The sequence below is a fragment of the Rhea pennata genome, chromosome 7, assembly GCF_028389875.1.
Source record: "Rhea pennata isolate bPtePen1 chromosome 7, bPtePen1.pri, whole genome shotgun sequence".
Taxonomy (NCBI): domain Eukaryota; kingdom Metazoa; phylum Chordata; class Aves; order Rheiformes; family Rheidae; genus Rhea; species Rhea pennata.
In genome coordinates, this window is record NC_084669.1 from 19211513 (window position 1) to 19231112 (window position 19600).

Consider the following 19600-nt stretch of genomic DNA (forward strand, 5'->3'; position numbering starts at 1 on the left):
TGTTAGTAAAAACCTAGCATCAGAGGGCTGCTATGTAAAGCATGTCAGGCTGTAAACTCTTACAGCTTAGGAGCCTTTACCCGATCATCCTGCTGCACTACTGCGGGGGCAGGGACTTGGGAAGAGGGAGGGAGGGGTGCAAACTGGGACTGGTTTCTGTGTTATCTGCCCCAGTTTAACCTGCCATGGACTAAGTTTTCAGCATTTGAACACATGGAGTCCCCCATGGGAAAACCTTAATGAGAGAGGAAGCATTACAGGTCTCTTCCTCTAGCAACACATAAAAGCTTGGTGATACTTTTGTTCGAAATATGTCAGTCAAAGGTGAATGCAGTACAACTCAGGCACCGGTTCTAAACCCAAGACTAGTCCAAATTGGCAATCTGCAGCCAGCTCAGCACTGAACGTTATTCAGCAATGCTGTCAGGCAAATCAATCCAGAACCGAAATGGGCGCCTTAATACTCTTCCATCAGCTCTCTGGAAATCTTCATCTTACTCATTTTCCCCAATAACACCACCATTGCTGGTTTCTTTTTTTCCTAAATCTTAATGCAAGAAATGGGCCCTTTTTGACAACACTACAGTGAAGTAATATGCAATAAATCATCTAAAGACTCAGCTTCTGCTCTCAATTTCAAATTGACAGATAGGCTTCAATCTTCCCTCGAGGTGCCTGCTGTTTGAAGCAGTTGCTGACGCAAACTAAGAGCTAATAAAATAGCCAAAATCAGAAGCAGTTGCACCCCCCTGTCAAGCTATAAAATAGCACACAGTATCAGATTTCAAATGGAATGATTAAGCTTGTATATGAATACTAACTGGGAAATAAAACTGTGCAAGAACAATATACAGTTCAGCACTTTGTAAATTCTAAGAAAGAGAAAACAAGTGGAAAGATAGACACTTAAAAATACACATAACAGCAGGGCTTAAAAGGTAACAGTAAAAATTATATCTAAGAGAGATTACAGGAATCAAAAGAATGAAAGGTAAGTGAGACGGAGGTAGGTATCAACAGCTTTGAAAAGAAATTCTAAAAGGATATATGGGGATAGTGTTTAATAAATATATAATCTTTAATGTAACATTCTTGGCTTGTTTGTTCTTTTTTCCCTGACTTCATCTCATTTTCCAGAGAGGTTTAGGAATCTATGGCATGTGCCTGTTAGTTTCCCATTGTTATCTGTAAAGCACTATACAAAAAATATTCCCTAGTGGTATAACATTAAAGCAACACAAAGATTAGAAAGGTTATTCTGCACAGAATTTTAAATTCTTTTCTTTCCCCGGGCAAAAGTGAAATTTCAAAATTCTTTGGAAATGAATTATTATAAATTTGTTGAATCAAGCAGAACATTTCATTTTAAATAAATTATACATGATAAACAAGTATAGCTTGCACATAGATATACATATCTTCTCCTGAAATACAGATTTCTACCTCCCACAACAATGAAATGTTCAAGTTATGAAGTACTTAATATTTGGCAATATCTGCATAATAGATAAATTTTTTCTTTTATCAGTTATGCCTATTGCATTAACAAACAGAAGTCATCCCATAAATGAAATTCAACCTCAAGAGTTCCTTTGAAAGGCTGCCATGAGAGTCTAGGAGACTGACTGTACTTGCGATTTCATATTTTATTACTCATTTGCCTCCCTAGAGCCTGAGTATGTTTATGAAGTTTAATTTACCAGGAAGAGAAACTTGTTTTCTTCATATAGGATTTATTGTCCAAGAGATTTCCTACTCTGAACTGTGCTCCAACTGCGGCATTCCGGGAGATGCATGCAGGCTCCAGCCTTTGGCCTTTACTTAGTACAAAATTATTAGATGTCACAAGGAAGTTTTGCTTAATCACTGTGTGCGGGTATAAGCACTTTTCTTCCCCCCCCCCCCCCCCCATAAGCCAGAAGTTTAACAGTCAATCTTACTGAGTCTTTCCAGTCATCTGAACATCACTAATAGAAGCTAAGCTATCATTATGGGCATGTGGCATTTTGCGCATTAACATTATATCCTTAAAAAGACAACACGAATAGAACTCAAAATACTTTCTCCAGAATTTGTTTTAAAATGGCTTTGAAAAACAGATTATTCAAACATATATATAAAAGGATAGTACATTTTAGCTGGCTAAATGTCCCTGAAAGCAAGGCGTATTCAGAGCATCTTGCACATTGACTATCCACAAAGCAATCATTTTCCCAATTTTGGAATTATTCTTTGAACCACTGAAAGCAAACAAGTTAAGACTGTTTAATTCTTAGCCCTTGTAAAGGGCTTAGCACTCAGAAAACTGAATAGCTGATAATTTACACTTCATAAAGAGAGCAAAAACTTAAACAGATCGCTGGAAACTCTTCTTTCTCCTGTCCTCCTACCACAGTTGGGGAGAGACAAATTCTTTAGAGAGAGAGAGAAACTGGAATACGTCAGAGTAAAGTGTTTCCTAGGATATTTGTGTTTTCCTTCCTAAAAGGAAGGCAGCTACCTGCATGAACCTCATGTTAACAACATCAGGTCAGGGCTAATGACATTCATCCCTGCCACGAGGAGAGATAAGTGACATTTTCAAATACCTGTGAGTGTGCAGGTGTCTCCGCAAAGCAAGTTTCCTCAGGAATTCAGTCACTGCCTTTACTTCAGCAGCTAGCCGCATTCAGAGCATAAGCTTGCTTCAAAGGCACTTCTCAACAAAGACTTTCCTCTTACAGAAGCAGTGTCCTCCTGCGAGGAGCAAAGGCACGGGCTTTTTCATCCTTTCTCCAAAGGTTTTTCCCTAATCAACATCTTAAGACTGAAATATGAAGCTACAGATAAAACATATCCAGTTCGGTGTGGATCATAAAGCCAGAGTTTTTGTAGGAGAAGGGAAAGGTATCAGCCCATGCAACAGAGTCTCTGCTTTCACTTAAAACTCTCTGTTGCCACAGATAGTCACAAAACTTTCTCCCAGGAGGGAAATTTATGGGTCCATGATTGTAAGGTCTATTTTAGAAGAGGATGTTGTGACCTCAGGTGTGGAGAGAAAGTCTGAGACCTCCCAACTCCCCTCTCACTCAGAAGACAAATCTCAGGTCCACTGAAGTCAGTGACAAGGTCTAAATAATATAACAAAAATACGTAAGATAACGTCACATTAAGAGAGATGAGGTATCGGTGTGGCTGAGAATAAATGCAGGTAAATTATTTCCACTTCTCACTGGCAGTAGAGAGCTTGGCCTGGCTTCGGATCTGCCGTATCCCAGATGGTTACATGTGGAGAGACGCCAAAACCATCCAGTTTTCTAGGAACATCTAAGAGCAAAGGAACAGTCCTGAAAAACAGTTACAAAATAATGTCTCTTGCCCTCATCCCCTCACAAAGCCCAAGCCAAGATCGATCCCATTAACAACACTTGATCTTAAAAAAATTCCCAGTGGCTCTGAGAGATACCCTAATAAGTCACAACAGTTAAAATCTTGGAGGCTGTAAAACTGAAAAGAACAGCTGTATTTAGTGTTTTGATTACTTACTTTCTTTTTTAAATGAAATGGTTTATTTCCTCTTGTATTCTGCATTATGAAAATGCACACGAATAAATCAAGACTGAGACTCAAACACTGCATGTGACACTTTATAAAAGGTCAGTTTTGTAACAGAGAACTCCATAAGATTATAGACAATATACTACTCTATTTTCTGTACAATTGAAGCTATCAATTAGGTTATTTTTATGATAAAAAAATCAGCTGCTTCAGGGGAATCACAGCTCCGCACCAAGGGAGCAGGCCACCTCAAAGGTTACTGGGCACTTCAGCTTCTCAAACTTCAGTGGTTTGAAATGAAACAGAGCCTGAGAAAGAGTACTCTGTATGACGGAGCTGTATACTGAGTGTTTGCATGCAGAAGTACCGTTACTGTAGCATGACAGAAAACACGAAGGACTACACCTTTGCAAGAGAATGTACCTCAGCAAGGCCTCTCTCTGAACTTTTTCTGAAGCTTGGATAAATATGATGGCAGGTGGATTTATTTAAAGCAAAGCAAAATGCTTCTGCCTTCTGCACTTTCCAGTCGAAATTCTGTTTCCAAAGTCTCAAGCTGAGACAAGAAGAGCCTCAGCGCCATCTTCTGGGCATTCTGCTGTCACTGGCAAGATACGTTTGTTAACTAGGTCTTAGAGGCAGGTACTCATCCGAACAAGAGTTTTGTGGAAATCATTTGGTAGTTCTTCTTCCACAGCCTTATCAGGTTTCAAGAACATTGAACTACTTGCATTATCTATAGAAAGTGATTTTTGTTACTGAAAATCACTCCCAAATATTCTGCTCCTTTTTCTCACCTTCTCCTCAGACTACAGAAACATCATCACCATCATATTGTAGAGATCTATCTGGTCAAATAGTGCCACTTTTACTCCTCGTTTTCTTTTGGCAAAAACAGGAGCTTGAACTATTTGAAGTATTTTCAACATATTTGCATTCCAGAAGCCTTTACTGTGGCCACAACCTGGGATGCCATGAGGATGTGAAGAAAAAAAAAATTCACCACAGATGAGCTGAAGCTGAACAAGTAGTTGTCTTTCCAAGATATGATTTATCTATTGAAAAAGTTTGGGCAGTTTGACAGAAGTATAACATAAACCATTTAAGAATTATCCCTTAGAGCATGACAAGGTCAAAAAAAACTATTTTAAAACAGATGCGTGCAAGAACATCTAACAAAAAACTTATGTCATGTCAGTAATAATTTTCATTGTGGACAATCATTTTGTAACATGCATTAAAGACTGAATATATTAACATCTCATCTCCAACCCTAAGGGGGGAAAGAAAAAAAAAAGAAAGAAAACAGAAAACCTCCCCAAACAAGTCTTTGAAGAGACATGTGTGTGCTATCAGCTCATTAAAAATATCTCCCCAGCTTGCTACTGCTCAAATTAGAATGGCAAACAGTATTTTGCTAGGTCCAACTGGTAAAGAAATGAGACACAAACAAACCAAGAGTCAATGGTGCTACTTAGTAAGATTCAGGTGTCACACAAGTTATACAACTGATTCATTCTTCCTTCCTTAGGCAGGATAACAAAACACCAGAAAATAAGGCTAGGTCTTAAGTCCATTAAGAAAGTAAGTTAGAAGGATCTAAGCTTATTCTCCTTTGGAAAAGGAAGCCTTCTTCTCAGTATCAGAAGTTATCAACATACGGAAGAGAAACCAAACCAAATTGTCCTATTCCAAATAGTTCCAGAAGCTAGACTTACTCAAGTTTAGGAAAAGCCTGTGGAAATTGCTGCTGCTACCATGATAGGAGGGCTTCTTTCACAGGATTTGAGCTCTCCAGGGATATCAACTTTGCATGACCCAGGTCCACATACAGAAACTCTTATTCCCCTCCCACTCGGCTAGTGTTGCATGGTTGTACACCTGCTTATAACCAAGGAAGGTCTGAAAACAACAGGAGAGGACTGAAGTTTACACCACACCACGTTCATGGACTAAGATGATGCACAAAGCATGACTCATTCCTAGGCTAGTGAAGTATAGAGTCAACCTCCAAAAACTGCAGGAAGTACAAAAATCACAATCCCTTGACTGATGCAAAGGGAGCATGGTTTACTTCTGTATGTATTAAAATCTATAATCATGGAGTTTGGTAATCAAACCCACACTTAGGAAGCAAGTTAGCTCAGTGCAGTTTGCTACCCTAGTGCCTCAAAAAATTAAAATACAGTAAAAAAGACAAAAAATTGTGTCTACAGCTATTCTAATGTTCAGTCCTATCTGTGGTTGTACCGAATGCAACAGCATGCATTGAAATGACTTCCAGAAAGAATAGCTTCTCATACAGCCTACAAATAACTGCAAAACAAATGAACTTTTAGTAATAAGTATAGGAATTTACAAATATCAGCACTATAGACAGTGACATAAAGCAGTGTTTTTTAAATAGTGTGGAAGCTTGACTAACTTGATAGATTCTAATCAGATGCAGAGATGACTCAAACAAATTGCAAATAACCAGAGCAATTAAAATAAACTCTTTAAAAGGTTTGTCACTTGCCATTTATCTACCCATAAAATTTCACAGAAGTATCAATTGTTTCGAACTACAAAATTTTATATTTGGTAGGGAGAGGAACAAACACTATCAATCAGCAGTTTAACTGAGACATCAAATGGCTGAGGATATTTCTATCACTTTCCATATATTTGAATCAATAAAGAAATCATACATGGAGAAATCAAGTAATTCAGCATCCTTTCTATCCTGCATTTACCTTGCAAATGGCTTTCCACTATAAAAGAGCCGTAAGCCCATTTGATGATTTAATTATACGCAAGCAATCTGTCATTCAAGGCAACATGACAGCATATGGATTTCACTGCAGGCACATGCAACGGTTATTCACAATGGAAGGAACAATCCTGCTAAACATGCACACACTGATGGGTGCTAAAATTAACTGAAATTATTCAGAAAAACAAGTTAGGGGTTGAGATGAACAGCTGATAGAGAACATCCAAATGTAGCAAAAAAGCAGATAAAAGTGTTTGGAGAAAAAAACAAATATGGAAAGTATTATTGTATAAGTCACTGTGCAAGGCTGTTACATGGCTTCACCTAGCAGATTGACTATATATATATATATCAAGTGTGACACTTGAGTAAAATGAGTAACTTTCACCTGCATCAGTTAAGAATCCTTACTGCTGTACTTTCTGTAGTCTTGGAAGAGATTGGTCCAAATATCTGGACTACAGATAGCGAAAAACAGAGGTGGTCTATAGAGAGACACAGGTTTCCAAGTATAAAATCCTCCCTCGAGAGAAAGCAGTGACAATACATTAATTTTATTTAGAAAGCAGAATGATCTGACCATTTCCCAGGCTCCGCTTTTTCATATTAGAACAAAAAGGGAGAAAAGAAGGTGGCAAGACAAAGCATGAGATTTGAAGCCAATGAAAAAGAAACAAATCCTCATTCACACATACAGAATGAAGTGCAAGAAGAAAACAAAACTGAAGTTTTGGAAAAGCTGAACGTAATTTGTGAATCAGGCTCACTTTGCCACCTTCAAATTAGGGAGAGCAAAGCACCAATCTTTCTTCAGTCTGCAACAGTAATATGAAGATAAGAGAAAGTATTGCTTAGAGGTACAACTCTTTTACAGCCTAGAAGCTACAAAAGCAGCTTAGTATTGGAACTTGATCTTATCTAGCCAGAATCTAAAGAACTGAACTAAGCATCGTCCTTTAGCAGAGACATCTCATGCTCAGTCAGTCTACAGCAGGAAAAAACAGAGTTTGCTGCCACTGAACTGACAGAATCTTTGTCCACACTTCAACTATAATCACAAGAATTAAAGTAAAACTGTTTCTACCAAAGTGACAGATGATCCTTTTTCTTATTGATATACTCCTCAAAAGGTACCTTATCTGTTAAAGCTAAGCTACTAGTCATTTAAAAGGTCACATCTTATTTCCATGAGAACCAATTTTTAATATTGCTAATGTTCATGGCAGATGTAACGAGTCAAGGTGAATTTCTTTTTCTAATCACGCAAGACAATACAGAACAACAGTCAAAGAGAAAAACTTATGGCCAAGTGGGTGAAAATCATGTAATTGGTTCTCAAAGTAAGAATCTACACCTTACTATAAAAGTAGCTGTTCTATTTCAGTGGAATTAGGTGGCTAGAACAAACTGCCAAGTGGCTACCCCAGAATATGTCACTTAAGATAGCAAATTATAATTCAGAGTCACTATAATCCCTAAAGTTTTAAACTTATAAATTATTCATTTTTAGAAGAATAAACACAAGACAGTTAAAACCACACAAATGATGATGTAAAACATGTCATATTTCTTCCTTTAGTGCCAGTTTCTTAAGTTTTTCCTTGCACAGCATTTGTAAGTCTAAGATTTTAAGTCTTCTTCTAAGATTTCAGGATAAACAAGTGTTTTAATGTCTGCTCATTTTCCCCACTCTTACAGTTATGGTAAGTATACTGAGTATTTAAAAAGCAACTTAAATCATTTTCATAGGTATAATTCTTACTGCACAACAGGAAAATAATGAACATTTCAAAAGATACCAGTCCAAAAAAGAAAAGAAAGATTCAGACAGGTTTTCTTGAACTGTATTTCAGCTTTAATAGAGTCAGAATTTGAAACCATCAGAAATAATCTATACATCTATACACAGGCTTAAGAGCATGACGAAGTAGCTATGGTTTCCTATGTACAATCAGCTGAAATAACACAATAGATATATGTCTGACTAGGAACAATAAACATTTTTTTACATGATTATTTAGCTGTTTTTGATCGTAGACGTCGCTTCATGATCAGGTGATCGCTTTCCTTTTCTTTCTGTTCTATAAAAATCTGAAAGAGGTATTTCAAAAGTTATTCAGCTTTTCCTCAGAAACTTCTGGCACACAACATTGCATATTAAACAGTGACCCTGTTAGACTCTTCTAGATTCATGTAACTAACTACATGATTTTTCCCACAAGCTGTTTACAGAATGAAAGATGCCTATTATCTTTTAAATGAAGGCCCGTAGGACACAGAACATTTTCAGTACACAGTACGAAATTAGTTCATGGATTAAGTGGCCAACTACTGAGAATATATCAAATTTAGCTTATGTAGTGTCCAAAACTGCTAGGAAAAAGCTGATCTGAAAGCTACTTTCTCTTCTAAACTCTGATACTAATTTCATGAAACAGGAAGTGTTTAAAAAGTCTATTTTTAGCTTAAATTCCTTCTATTCCTTTCTATGACTTTGCCAGGATACAAGTCTCTCTCACTTTTCCTTTCACATCTGTGCTTCTCAGCCTTTTTTGTCTGCATTTGTGTCTTGTTTTCTGCTCATGGACACTCCAGCATTCTGCTTTATCTCTTTCACTCATACAACTTACAGAAAAAAGTCAAAGGGGTATCTTAGATTAGGCCACAGCTTGCCATAGTGAAGCAAAGAAAGGCTTGAACAGAATAAAGTGATGTAATTATAATAGTGCAAGAGTCCTCTCAGCATCAGACCTACTGACACAGCCATAAAATTGCACTTCAGTAACTCCACTTCAAGTCCTGGTATTTAAAACTCAGACTGGCTTAGGCAGGACAACCTAGTTTTAAGCATATCCAAAAGCCTTTCTGAACAGTGCTCTGGAGAAACACAGATGTATCCACATTCTGAAGTAATCCAAAGATCATCCAGGTATAAACAGGGTTTGGGACTACCTTAGGTACTCACTTCCCTTGCAAAGTTAATTGTGGGGCAGAATAGCATTTTTAGTGTTGCAAATATGCAGCCCCTAGTTAATGCTTCACTTGCAGTCTCTATTTCTATTTTTCCTTTATGCTACACGTAAATGAATACTATTTGCTGGAACAACAAATTATGATTCAACCACTGCAGTAGAGGAAAAAAAAATCCCCACATACCATAGCTAAAATATCTATGCACTCAAATTCAGACAGATATCTCCAGGATTGCTATGTCATATATACAGTAAGCTAGCAGTCAAATAGCTACAGCAAAAAAAGCTGAAAAATGGAGAAAAGTAAAACAGCAAGGTTAAGACCAAAAAGAATGACTAGGCAGAATCAAGAAAAAAGTATTTTCAAACTCTTTCTCAAACCAATTAGACCTTCAGACCCTAACAGTTTATTTTAAGCCAAGACTGCAGAAATACTTACTTTACCAAACAGTAACCTGGAATCACTTACCGAAGAAGCAGGGATATCTAGAGGACTGGAAATGTCAGTTGAATACAGTTTTCTCCTGGCTCGTTTTGGCTTGACCTCATTTTCTTTGAGACTTTCTGGTTCTGCAGACTTAGGGGAGCTTATCGTTGCAATTAGTTTCTTTGCTAGAAGAAAAAATTTATTATAAACCAATATCCTACTGGTCTTGTGAGCCCCAAAACTAATGATTAATTTAGTTTAAGGAAACCTGTTTCAACAGATGTTGAATGTTCTTATAAATTCAGAAGTAGTATCTGGCTACTGCTGAGACCATACTGCTATGGAATCTGAGGGCTGCTCTGAAGAAGTATTCTCTTTTAGGCACATTCTCTTAAAGGGCACATTCAAATAGCACATCAAACCAATAAGGGTACTGATTTCATTTGAAGTTAGATGCCTCAGCAGGAGCTGAAAAATGGGCTTAACATCTTTGTGCTGACAGAGTGAAGGGTAGAGTCAATTTTCTCTATATATTTGTATAGCTGCAGACTAGATTTCTAATGAGAAGCGTGTATTATGAACTAGAGGGAAAATAAAGCCTCAACAACACTAAGCTCTGAGAACACGCAAAGAAATTAGGGATGTGGAAATAACGGCTGCAAGAAAAACTACTTCTACTTTCATTTCTTTGCTGTGACTCGTTTGCTGGAATTCAGTATTTCCAGGGTGAAATTTTGAGTTGTCTGAGAATGAATTGAGAACAATGCACAGTCCTCATTGCTATTCCACTACTGTTGTCTAAGCTATTCGGCAGTAAAGCATGCACTCTATTAGCATGTTTTGAAGTTGGTACAAAGATCCTAATTTTAAGTACCTACGTAAAATGACAGCTGACCTGGTTTTAACAAACCAAATAACAATGTCTTTTAGAATTTAACTCTAACAACCCTTTGTGCCCACTGTCCCACTTGACCCCATTCCCTTTATTTATTTAAACCCCAGTAACTTAGAATTCACACGCTACTATGGGGAAGAACAAAAAAATATTGCTCAGTGGAAAGTCTTGGCAATTACACTTCCCAAGGCTACACTTAAACATAATAAATTCATCAATTGCCTTACAGTCAGTTGATTAAAGTTTTCAAAATATTTTAGTCAGATACCAGTTTCAGATGCTGTAGAACTAATCCTCCTCTCCCTTCCCCTATATATATAAAAAAATGATTAACATAGTTTCCACAGAAACAAAGTTGGGGAGGAGATTGCTTAAAGAAAAAGATAGGATACATGGCTTGGATTCAGCTCTTGACTTTTATACTACTAGCAAAAGTTTCCTCAAAAATTTCTTTAACTGTTTTAATGTAAGAAAAAACAAAATAACTCAGATGTTTTGAAATTAAAATCAGTTACCATTGCTGTTATGTTGAATTTATACACATACATCCTCCACCGCATCCTCTCATCCCACCTAATCTACCTTCTTCATTTAACCTAAACCTTAGAATTACGAGCTCCATGCAGTCAAGATAGTCTTTTCTACTCTGCAAGATCTGATGCAACAGGCCTCATTTCAGACATCATTTCATGAACAACTTTATACAACTGCCTTTAGTTACATATGAATTGTTACAGTAGCTACAAGTCTTTCTGCAAAGCCTAGTAGAACACATGGGCGGGGCAGGAGGGGATTTTTCTCTTTACAAACCTTTAGAATGAATAATAGTAGGAGAACTTTGGAAAAAGTCTCCAATTTTTTGTAGGGTTCCATCCTTCTTCCTAGCTGACTTTGTACTTGAAGTAGATTCTTGTTTTCTTAATGGATATTCTTTTCTAAATGACTGTGTGGTAGGCATCTAAACAGAAACACGAGATCATTATTTAAGTGGAAATTTGGCTTCAAGTTTAACTCAGTTTTGACTTTAATTTAAATATTATTTTTAGGTTGGCACTTTGAATTTTGCTGCTGACACCTCTGTTCATTACACTAATGATATAAAAACAACAATTTAGAGAATCTCATTTTACACTCAGAAAAAAAAATCCCTCAAAATTTGACAGATGACATTTAAGGGCATGAGTAATATATGAAACTACAAGCAAAGTTACTTAAGAAAGGATTCCATGATGTAGAGTATTTCATTACACAAACTATTCTATTTACAAATAGAACAGAAGGATTACTGACAAGAAGATCTACTACCTACTCTGAATTTGCCCAGGACTCTGGGCTTAAGAACATCCCCATTTTGTGCATATGGATGATATGAGCCTTAGTTTTACTTCAAAAGCATCACCTACAACAGCACGTACCCTAATAAGGTCAAACTTGTCTTCATAGCTATCTAGCATGCAACTTCCACTTAAATCATTATACACAACTACTAGTGTATATTCTTGCCAAATACATACTTAATATCTTCAGTTAGCTTAAGAGAGTTTAACAGGAAGATAATATAAGTGTTTAAGAACTCCATCTAAGTACGTGGATAAAGATAAGATACTACTGAGTACAAATGTTTGCTACTTTCACATATCCATCTTTAGAGAAAAAGCCAAACTAGCTACAAAAATAGCGCAAGATCAAACCATTTTCTTGTTGCTTGTAGAAGGCGAATTAATAGCAACAGCAGATTTTGCATTTTTCTTGTTTTCATTTTTCACAAAATCCTAAGAAAATAAATATATAACAAACATTAGCACTGCTGTTATCGCTCTGGAAAGAATAATGATTATTTATATCACAGAAGCAGCTACTGTTTAAATGCTATGTCTAACAGTAGAGAAGTATTCATTGAAACTGGATAGAGAAAACTATCCAAATCCGAATCAAATGCTGAACAACCTTCTGAAAGACAGAAAACTAGAAATAACCATAGGTAAACCATTCTGACATTTGCTATTTTCTTTCCTCTCCGTCACTTGCTATGCTTTCAGCTTAGATACATTTGACAAGCAAACATACAAGTTGAAAGTCACTCAAATCTAAATACAACTTCAGATTCATGGTGACAATTATAAGAACAGGTTAGTAGCATAGGATCATTGTTAAGCTGTCAGAATAAGACATTTCTATCTTGGGATGTGATGTTATTTTTGTATACAACAAACTTTTCTTTCAAGATCCACATGAAGCAAGAGTGCACAATGATTATTCCATCAAAAGAAAAAAAATCAAACATATCAGATAAACATAGAAAGCCAGTGTTCAGGAGGTCAATAAATATGATTTGTGCACATAGCTTTTCAGAGAAGAAAACTGAGAGGCTTCAAGTAATAGTAGACAGCAATAAGTATCGATAGCGGTATAAGTTTGTAAATAATACCAGTAATTGCCTAAGGCAAAATGAACAATCTTGTAGAACTGGTCCATAATCCCACAGATCAGAGCTGCAGCCCAGGGATAGAATAGTGTAGAAAGCAGGAAAAAAAGAGAAAGTGCAAGTCAAGGACAGGACGCCAAAGTCTGGATAAATTCCAGTCCCTGGCCATATTCAACACAGACCAGAGATTCACCACTTCTGGGGAAAAGTGGCTTTAAATATATCCTAGACAGTTCCTTAGTGATCCTAATGAGGACTATAAAATAAAAATGATTCTAATGAAAACTATCACAGTAATGCATTGAAAAACTGCACAAAAGACTGTCAGGTGGCTTGGGCCATACCTCATCCATCTCTTCACTCTTCCTTTTTCTTCTCGGTTTGAGCATTTTAACTGTTACAGGCAAGGTGCTGCCCTGATGCTTCACCTCTATCTTATTGGGTTGCAAAGGTGTGAACTGGATTTCCATCTCTGGCTTTGGGAACCGACTGGTTCTTCCGTTTTCTGTGGACACTTCTGAAGAATCAAGGACAATGTCTGAATGGCCCTGCAAGCACACAGAAACATTAAGGAAACAACCACCTTTAAAATAAGTTTGAGGAAAAAACAAACAAAAAAAAAAAAGTGGGGAAAATATGAGTAAAGCAAGCATTCTGTTTTCCAGCTAAGAGCTTATGGAAAACCTGTAATAGAAGTGCAAAAATTTACTTCAATTACAGAAGAGTTTAAACCTTATTTTGTAAAGGTTATATTTTAGTAAAACTAATGTTTGAGTATGACTGCAGAATTTAATTTTCCAAGCTGAACTCAACCTGGTGCCTTTTTTCCCAGCCATTTTTCAAGGACACAGCTAGTCATGCTTTATACAGGTAAAATTGACATGATTGTCAATTGATAAAACTTAAATGACTTTCTGCTCAGCACTGCTGCTCCTCAGGATCTGGGCAGGAGCTATTTTGACTAGAAGTTTAACTTTTCTTCAGTCTATTTTTAGAGAGCTTGCCTTTCCCTTTCTAAGCCAAATTCAACCTGTGAGAGACTTCTACATCACTTCCTTTTCTTTGGAGATAGAAGGAAGGCTTTCAGGCAGCAACATAGCCTCAAAAAGCTGAAGATCTCCTCTAACTCCTGCTGACAACCAGAAGAACTGCATGGTGGGAGTGGGATGGAAAGGTCAGTTTGCAGAACTCTTTCCCAGCAGCACTCGCTGTCCACCATCCACATAAATGTTTCTCTTAGCAGAAAGAATTGGAGCAGCAGCCTCCCTGGCTCCTGCTTCTCCATGGCAGCAGCACAGCTGCTGGCAAGCAAGCAAAGTGAATTCAGCGGCTGTTTGGATGCAATGCTGAAGGTAGGATTCTGCTCTGGGAGGGGCTGGCAGGTGACTGCTACTACTGCTCATAGGGTCCCAAACACAGATGAGCTGTTGTTGCTTCTTATGCTGGTTCACCCTGAAGGGTGCTGAGACCTTTCTCCTCTCAAAACAAGAGCACTCAATGAAAGTTAAAGGCTGTCACACTCTTAAACAGGTTCTGCTGTGATTTTGAGTTGGGGTACCACCACCAACACTGCATCCCCATGGACCAGAGGGTTGGTTAATAGAAATATTTTTCTTTATAAATGTTATTGCATGAAAAAGTCTGCAATTCAAAAGTTATAAGAATGGCTAGAGTCAGCCAACAACACTGTACATAGGAATCTTGTAACAAAAGAAAAACTGAATTTGTCCTGCTGTTGCTTGCCCATTTAAATTGCTTCAGAAGTATTTTTTTCAGGTGATTCTCATCTAACAATTAGCCACTTCTGAAGCATCACTGAAAGGTAGGTTTTCAACAGCACATAGGAAAAATAATCATATGATTACCTTTATCTGACTTTAACTACAGATTCTGTTTCCACCAAAAGCCACTAAATCAAGTGATTCAATTGTTCTCCCCAGCACTCAGAAAGGGGTAAGCAGAATAAAGCTTTAGAATTGTTCAGGTCATATGACACAGACATCCTTACCCATCATGATCTATCAACATCCTCACAACTACAGGAAACTGCCAGATTTAAAGTTCTATACCAACCTCAGTTTCACTTAATGAAGAAGCACTGCTAGGACATCGAAATAGCGAATAATTCTCTTTAACTCCATCATGTCTTACTGGAATACTTTGTTCAGCTATAGGTTTACTCTTGCTCTCTTTTTTCATAAACTGTAAATATTTAGAATGAATAATGGTTACGCTAGATTGTAAACCTCAAAATATTCTGAGTGTTCTAGAAGTTTTAATATAAAAGCTCCAGCACATAGAGCTAATGAACATTTGGGCTGAAGGACAACAAATTTCAGACTGTAGTTGGAAATATTGAGGATATGACCACTGGTGAGGTGAAGCCCTACTAGGTCTCCCCAATAGTCCATCTAGTTCAGTATACTGCTTGCAAGAGTGGCAAAGTGATGTTTAACAAGAACATGGCTACTTTCTATAGTCTGTTCTCTCCATACTCTCCCAGTACCCAGAAGCAGCACCACATTAGAAATGTCAGAAGGTACACCTGCACCTAATCCTCATAGTATCCATTTATGAACATTTATGGACATCTCTACTGTTAATTTAACTAATATCTGCTGACATTACCTGCTTCCATCACTTCCAGAAGATCACTAGCTGCTGCATAACAAGCGTTTTATTTCACTGCGTACTCGCTACTTCTTGTGGGATTTAGTAAAGAACAGTTCTGCTTTCATCTTACCACAGCCTCCATGATTTTGATAGCCTCAGGCATACCTCTCCAGTAGCCTTAACCTTCCCAAACTGAGGAGTGTCAGCCTTTTAGTCTCCCCTTTTAAGCAAGGGTGACACATCCCCTTGATCACTTTAGCTGTTCTTATCTAACACCACTACATCCTTCCTAACGATTCCACTTCCCCAAAACTTTGTCATTCATTTCAAGAACATCATAACAATGGTTTCCTCATATAATAATCCAAGCCTATTTCCTAATTTTAGCATACAAGTAATGCTCCTCACCAGTAGAATTCAAGTATTACTGCTACAGGCTTGAGACAAGTACTTTAGTGCTAGACCTTCACAAGAATTCTTCTCAGTAACTAACTTTATAGTAACGATTCTTGAATTATTTTCAACAAAAATCAGGGCAAATCATTTCTTTTACAGAAAAAAAGATTAAGTCAAAATAGCTCTATCCTGTTTTTTCAATGTCTACACTGATCTTAGATTCCATGAGACCAAAAAAAATGAGAAAAAAAATTAACAAGAAATAAAGTTGTAATGCTCCTGGTTTACTTTCATGTATAACAAATGAGCAACCACAAATATCCATTCACAGAAGAAGGAAGAGTAAAGCCAATTAGATCAGTTCAAACAAACGCAATAAAACTGATCTGTAGATGTTTACAAGTTTCATGAGAAAGTTAACAGAACAAAACTTCAGACAAACTACTTTGGTAGCTATATGACTAGCATAAAGATCTTCTGGCAGCAAGAGCAAAAGAAAACATTGGCCACAAAGCTGTTTAACCATGCTGATTTATGGGTTTGGACAACTGAGATTAATCAAAGGGGAAGTCCAACAGCCATTAGCTTTTCTTCACAAGCCAGAGGGATGTAGTAATGAAATTTGTAAGCTCAATCTGGATACTGGAAGTATCATCAACAGGACCAGTGGAGAATGCCTGATAAGCTACAGTTTTTTGCAGGTCCAGTATATTATACAGTTTATTGGAAGAGGTCTTTCTTGTTTCAAAGCTTTTTGGTAAATGTAATGACTCTTTGCAGTGGTTGTTAAGACCATATCCCCTGATACACTGAAGGTTTAGAAAGTAAACTTTTTCCATTGACCAAAATCATCGCATCTTACAGAAGAGACTTTTCCTAGAGATTGCTTCTTCCATTTTCCCCCAAATCCTTTAAATTCTGATTGAATAGGATATTAGTCATTCAAACTGTGGATCATAATCTAGTTTCTAACAGTTAGGAAGACGTTTTTCCAAGGTTTCTCTGAATACCTCAAAGTTCTTTATGTAATTTATTGACCTTCCCTTGATATATATGGTACTTGCCATTGTCAGAGATGACATCTATGGAGGCATTTTACTTTGGGGTGTGTGGGAGGAGGGGATGGACCCCTGTGTTACCAAATCAAATCTAAGCTCTGGCACTGAAAGGATTTATTAGATGACACAATGAAAGGAGAAAAGCCTGAAATGCTAGTGAAAAGTTATTGCACTTGCTCATAATCTTCACAAATTATCTTCTGCCTTTCTGTGACTAGTGTCCCTGGAATTTATGAAACCTGTCTCAAAGGCAAGCAGATTTTCTGAAGGCTAAATCACAGAAAAGGCCTAGAGACTAGCAAGACTAGCACTGAAACCTATAGGGAAAAGATATATATATATATATATATATATATATATATATATATATGTAAAATGTGTATATATATATATATAAAAAAATATAAATTGGAAAAAAAACGTTTCCCTACACGCTAACGTTTAATTAAGTTTAACTTGATTAAAAACAAGAAACCTATTTTACCATATGGCAGTGTTTAGCTCAGTTGGTTAGAGCGTGGTGCTGCTAATGCCAAGGTCGTGGGTTCAATCGCCGTATGGGCTATACTGAGGTTTGGACTAGATCTCCAGAGGTCCCTTCCAACCTTACCATTCTACGATTCTATAACACGTCCAGTTTACCAAATACTCTTCTGATGTCCTCGGTGCTTTGCTCTCTTATCATAAATACCATCTATTAAGAACAGAAGGTAGAAGAACTGAGAAAAAACAGTCTGAGCACATTCCAACATTCTGAAACATTTCAGGTTCTCAGTCTCTTAAAATTGAGAAGTGCAAACTCCAATGTGTATGCTTGTCAGTAAACTGGACATATGGTAAAATAGGTTTCTTGTTTTTTCTGGGTCTTTCCAGAAAGAGGACCAGGAAAAGAGATCATGGTCACAAGCAAGCAGTACAGATGCCCTGTTCTGTCCAACCCCTCAATCCATTTTTCGCAGATTAAGATGACAACTACTTTATTTCTCCAGAAGAACCTGGGATATTTCCCATTATCATTTTCCAGTTCTTCCTTGATATACAAAGTATGTGTATAGATCTTCCTCCTTGCAGTACAGAGAGCTGTCATTACTGGATCTCACAACTAGCCTCCATACTATGCATACGTATAGGCTGCTCGTGCTCTCTTAGCAGCTATTATAAAGCTGTACAGAACAGCTTTCCAAAAGCTGTTCTGTCCTGTTTCCTATATCACAAGCTTTACCTACACAACACTGGTAGAACTAAGGAAAAAGCAAGAAACTAGTCAAAGTTTTTAGTATCAGACAGCAGCTATACAGATGACTGCATTTTAGCACTCAATCCAGTTCTGGAGTACAAGATGAATTACATCTCCCAGAAGCTAAAGAAGGGATTGTTAAGCCATTTATGTTTAGCTCTGTTCATTATTAATTAGCAACAGAGCCACATAGTATTAACTCAATTTAGCAGGAAAACTACTTCATTAAATATTGAAATACAAGCAGCACACAAAGGCCCAGTCAGCATCATGAGTCTCAGTACAATTGCAAGCCTTTTAATTTTTGTTCAGGAAAACTGCAGAGCTGATCTTATCTTTGCACAACCTTCAGATGCTTTTTACAGGTGGAATGCAAGATTTCTTTTTCTTCTTAATCCCAATATGGTCTAGCATCTCTAATTACAAAACTGTTCCTTTTACCACACTAGAGGAAATACAAAAGATGTTTAAGCTGAAGTCCCTTAATATTTGCATAACTAAACTATGCAACAAAAATGAGAAAATTTAAAATAGAAGATAAAATATTGGATTAGAAAAATATTTTTGTTTTTAATTTTTGAAAGTGTCTCTGAAATAGATGCCAAGGAGACAGCAGAACAAAAAAAGTTAAGAACACGTTACAGTTATAGAAGATATTTACTAGTCATAAGTATACCTCTTTGTTGCATATAGACTGATCCATTGCATTTTGTCCTTTTTTAGGCAATGGTACTTCTGCTAAAGATTGAAGATTTTCTTGGTGAATACCTTGTTTCAGCTCTTTTATAATGTCATCTTTGCCTGCCAGCTCTCTTCTTAGTTCCTCTATCACAGTTTCATTATCCTAAAACACATTAAAATTTGCACAGATTGAAGAATTATTAAAAAAAGAAATTAAAACATATATAAACATCACTACAACTATTCAGTAGCATAGGTTTTAGAATCACATACTAAACAAGTAAAAGATTCAACAAAAAGTCAGCTAATCCCTTGTGTTTATGGGGTCCTTGTGGAAAACAAAGGAAAATTACAGAAAAGCATGGGAAGATGCAATGTAATACTCTTATTTCACTCTGCTTATGTATGTCTATCATCTTCTTCCTCAAGCAATAACAAGTTCTCCTCCAATTTGTTCATACTTAGTGTAGTGAAAAAGGCAGCAAACTCTGCTGGTTATTTATATTATGATATCTGTCCCCAAAGAAGCTGAATCCAAAACAACAGTAACTAACTTCAGTCTTCTGTTCAGCTTTTGAAGCCTTAACTCTAGTACTTATATTAC

At 36.9% G+C, this 19600-nt stretch overlaps 1 protein-coding gene across 1 annotated transcript in view; it reads right to left on the reverse strand.

The window, feature by feature from the left end:
* Positions 1-8124: 8124 nt before the first annotated feature.
* The window catches only part of KIF20B (kinesin family member 20B), a 44185-nt gene continuing 32709 nt past the window's right edge, over positions 8125-19600 (reverse strand). Inside the window, exons 28-34 of the mRNA XM_062580029.1 lie at positions 18992-19159; positions 15085-15213; positions 13356-13559; positions 12278-12358; positions 11397-11544; positions 9734-9876; positions 8125-8383 (exon numbers count right to left, since the gene is read on the reverse strand). Of these exons, the coding sequence (XP_062436013.1) occupies positions 8306-8383; positions 9734-9876; positions 11397-11544; positions 12278-12358; positions 13356-13559; positions 15085-15213; positions 18992-19159 (951 nt within the window). The 3' untranslated portion in view covers positions 8125-8305. The remainder of the gene's footprint in view (positions 8384-9733; positions 9877-11396; positions 11545-12277; positions 12359-13355; positions 13560-15084; positions 15214-18991; positions 19160-19600) is intronic.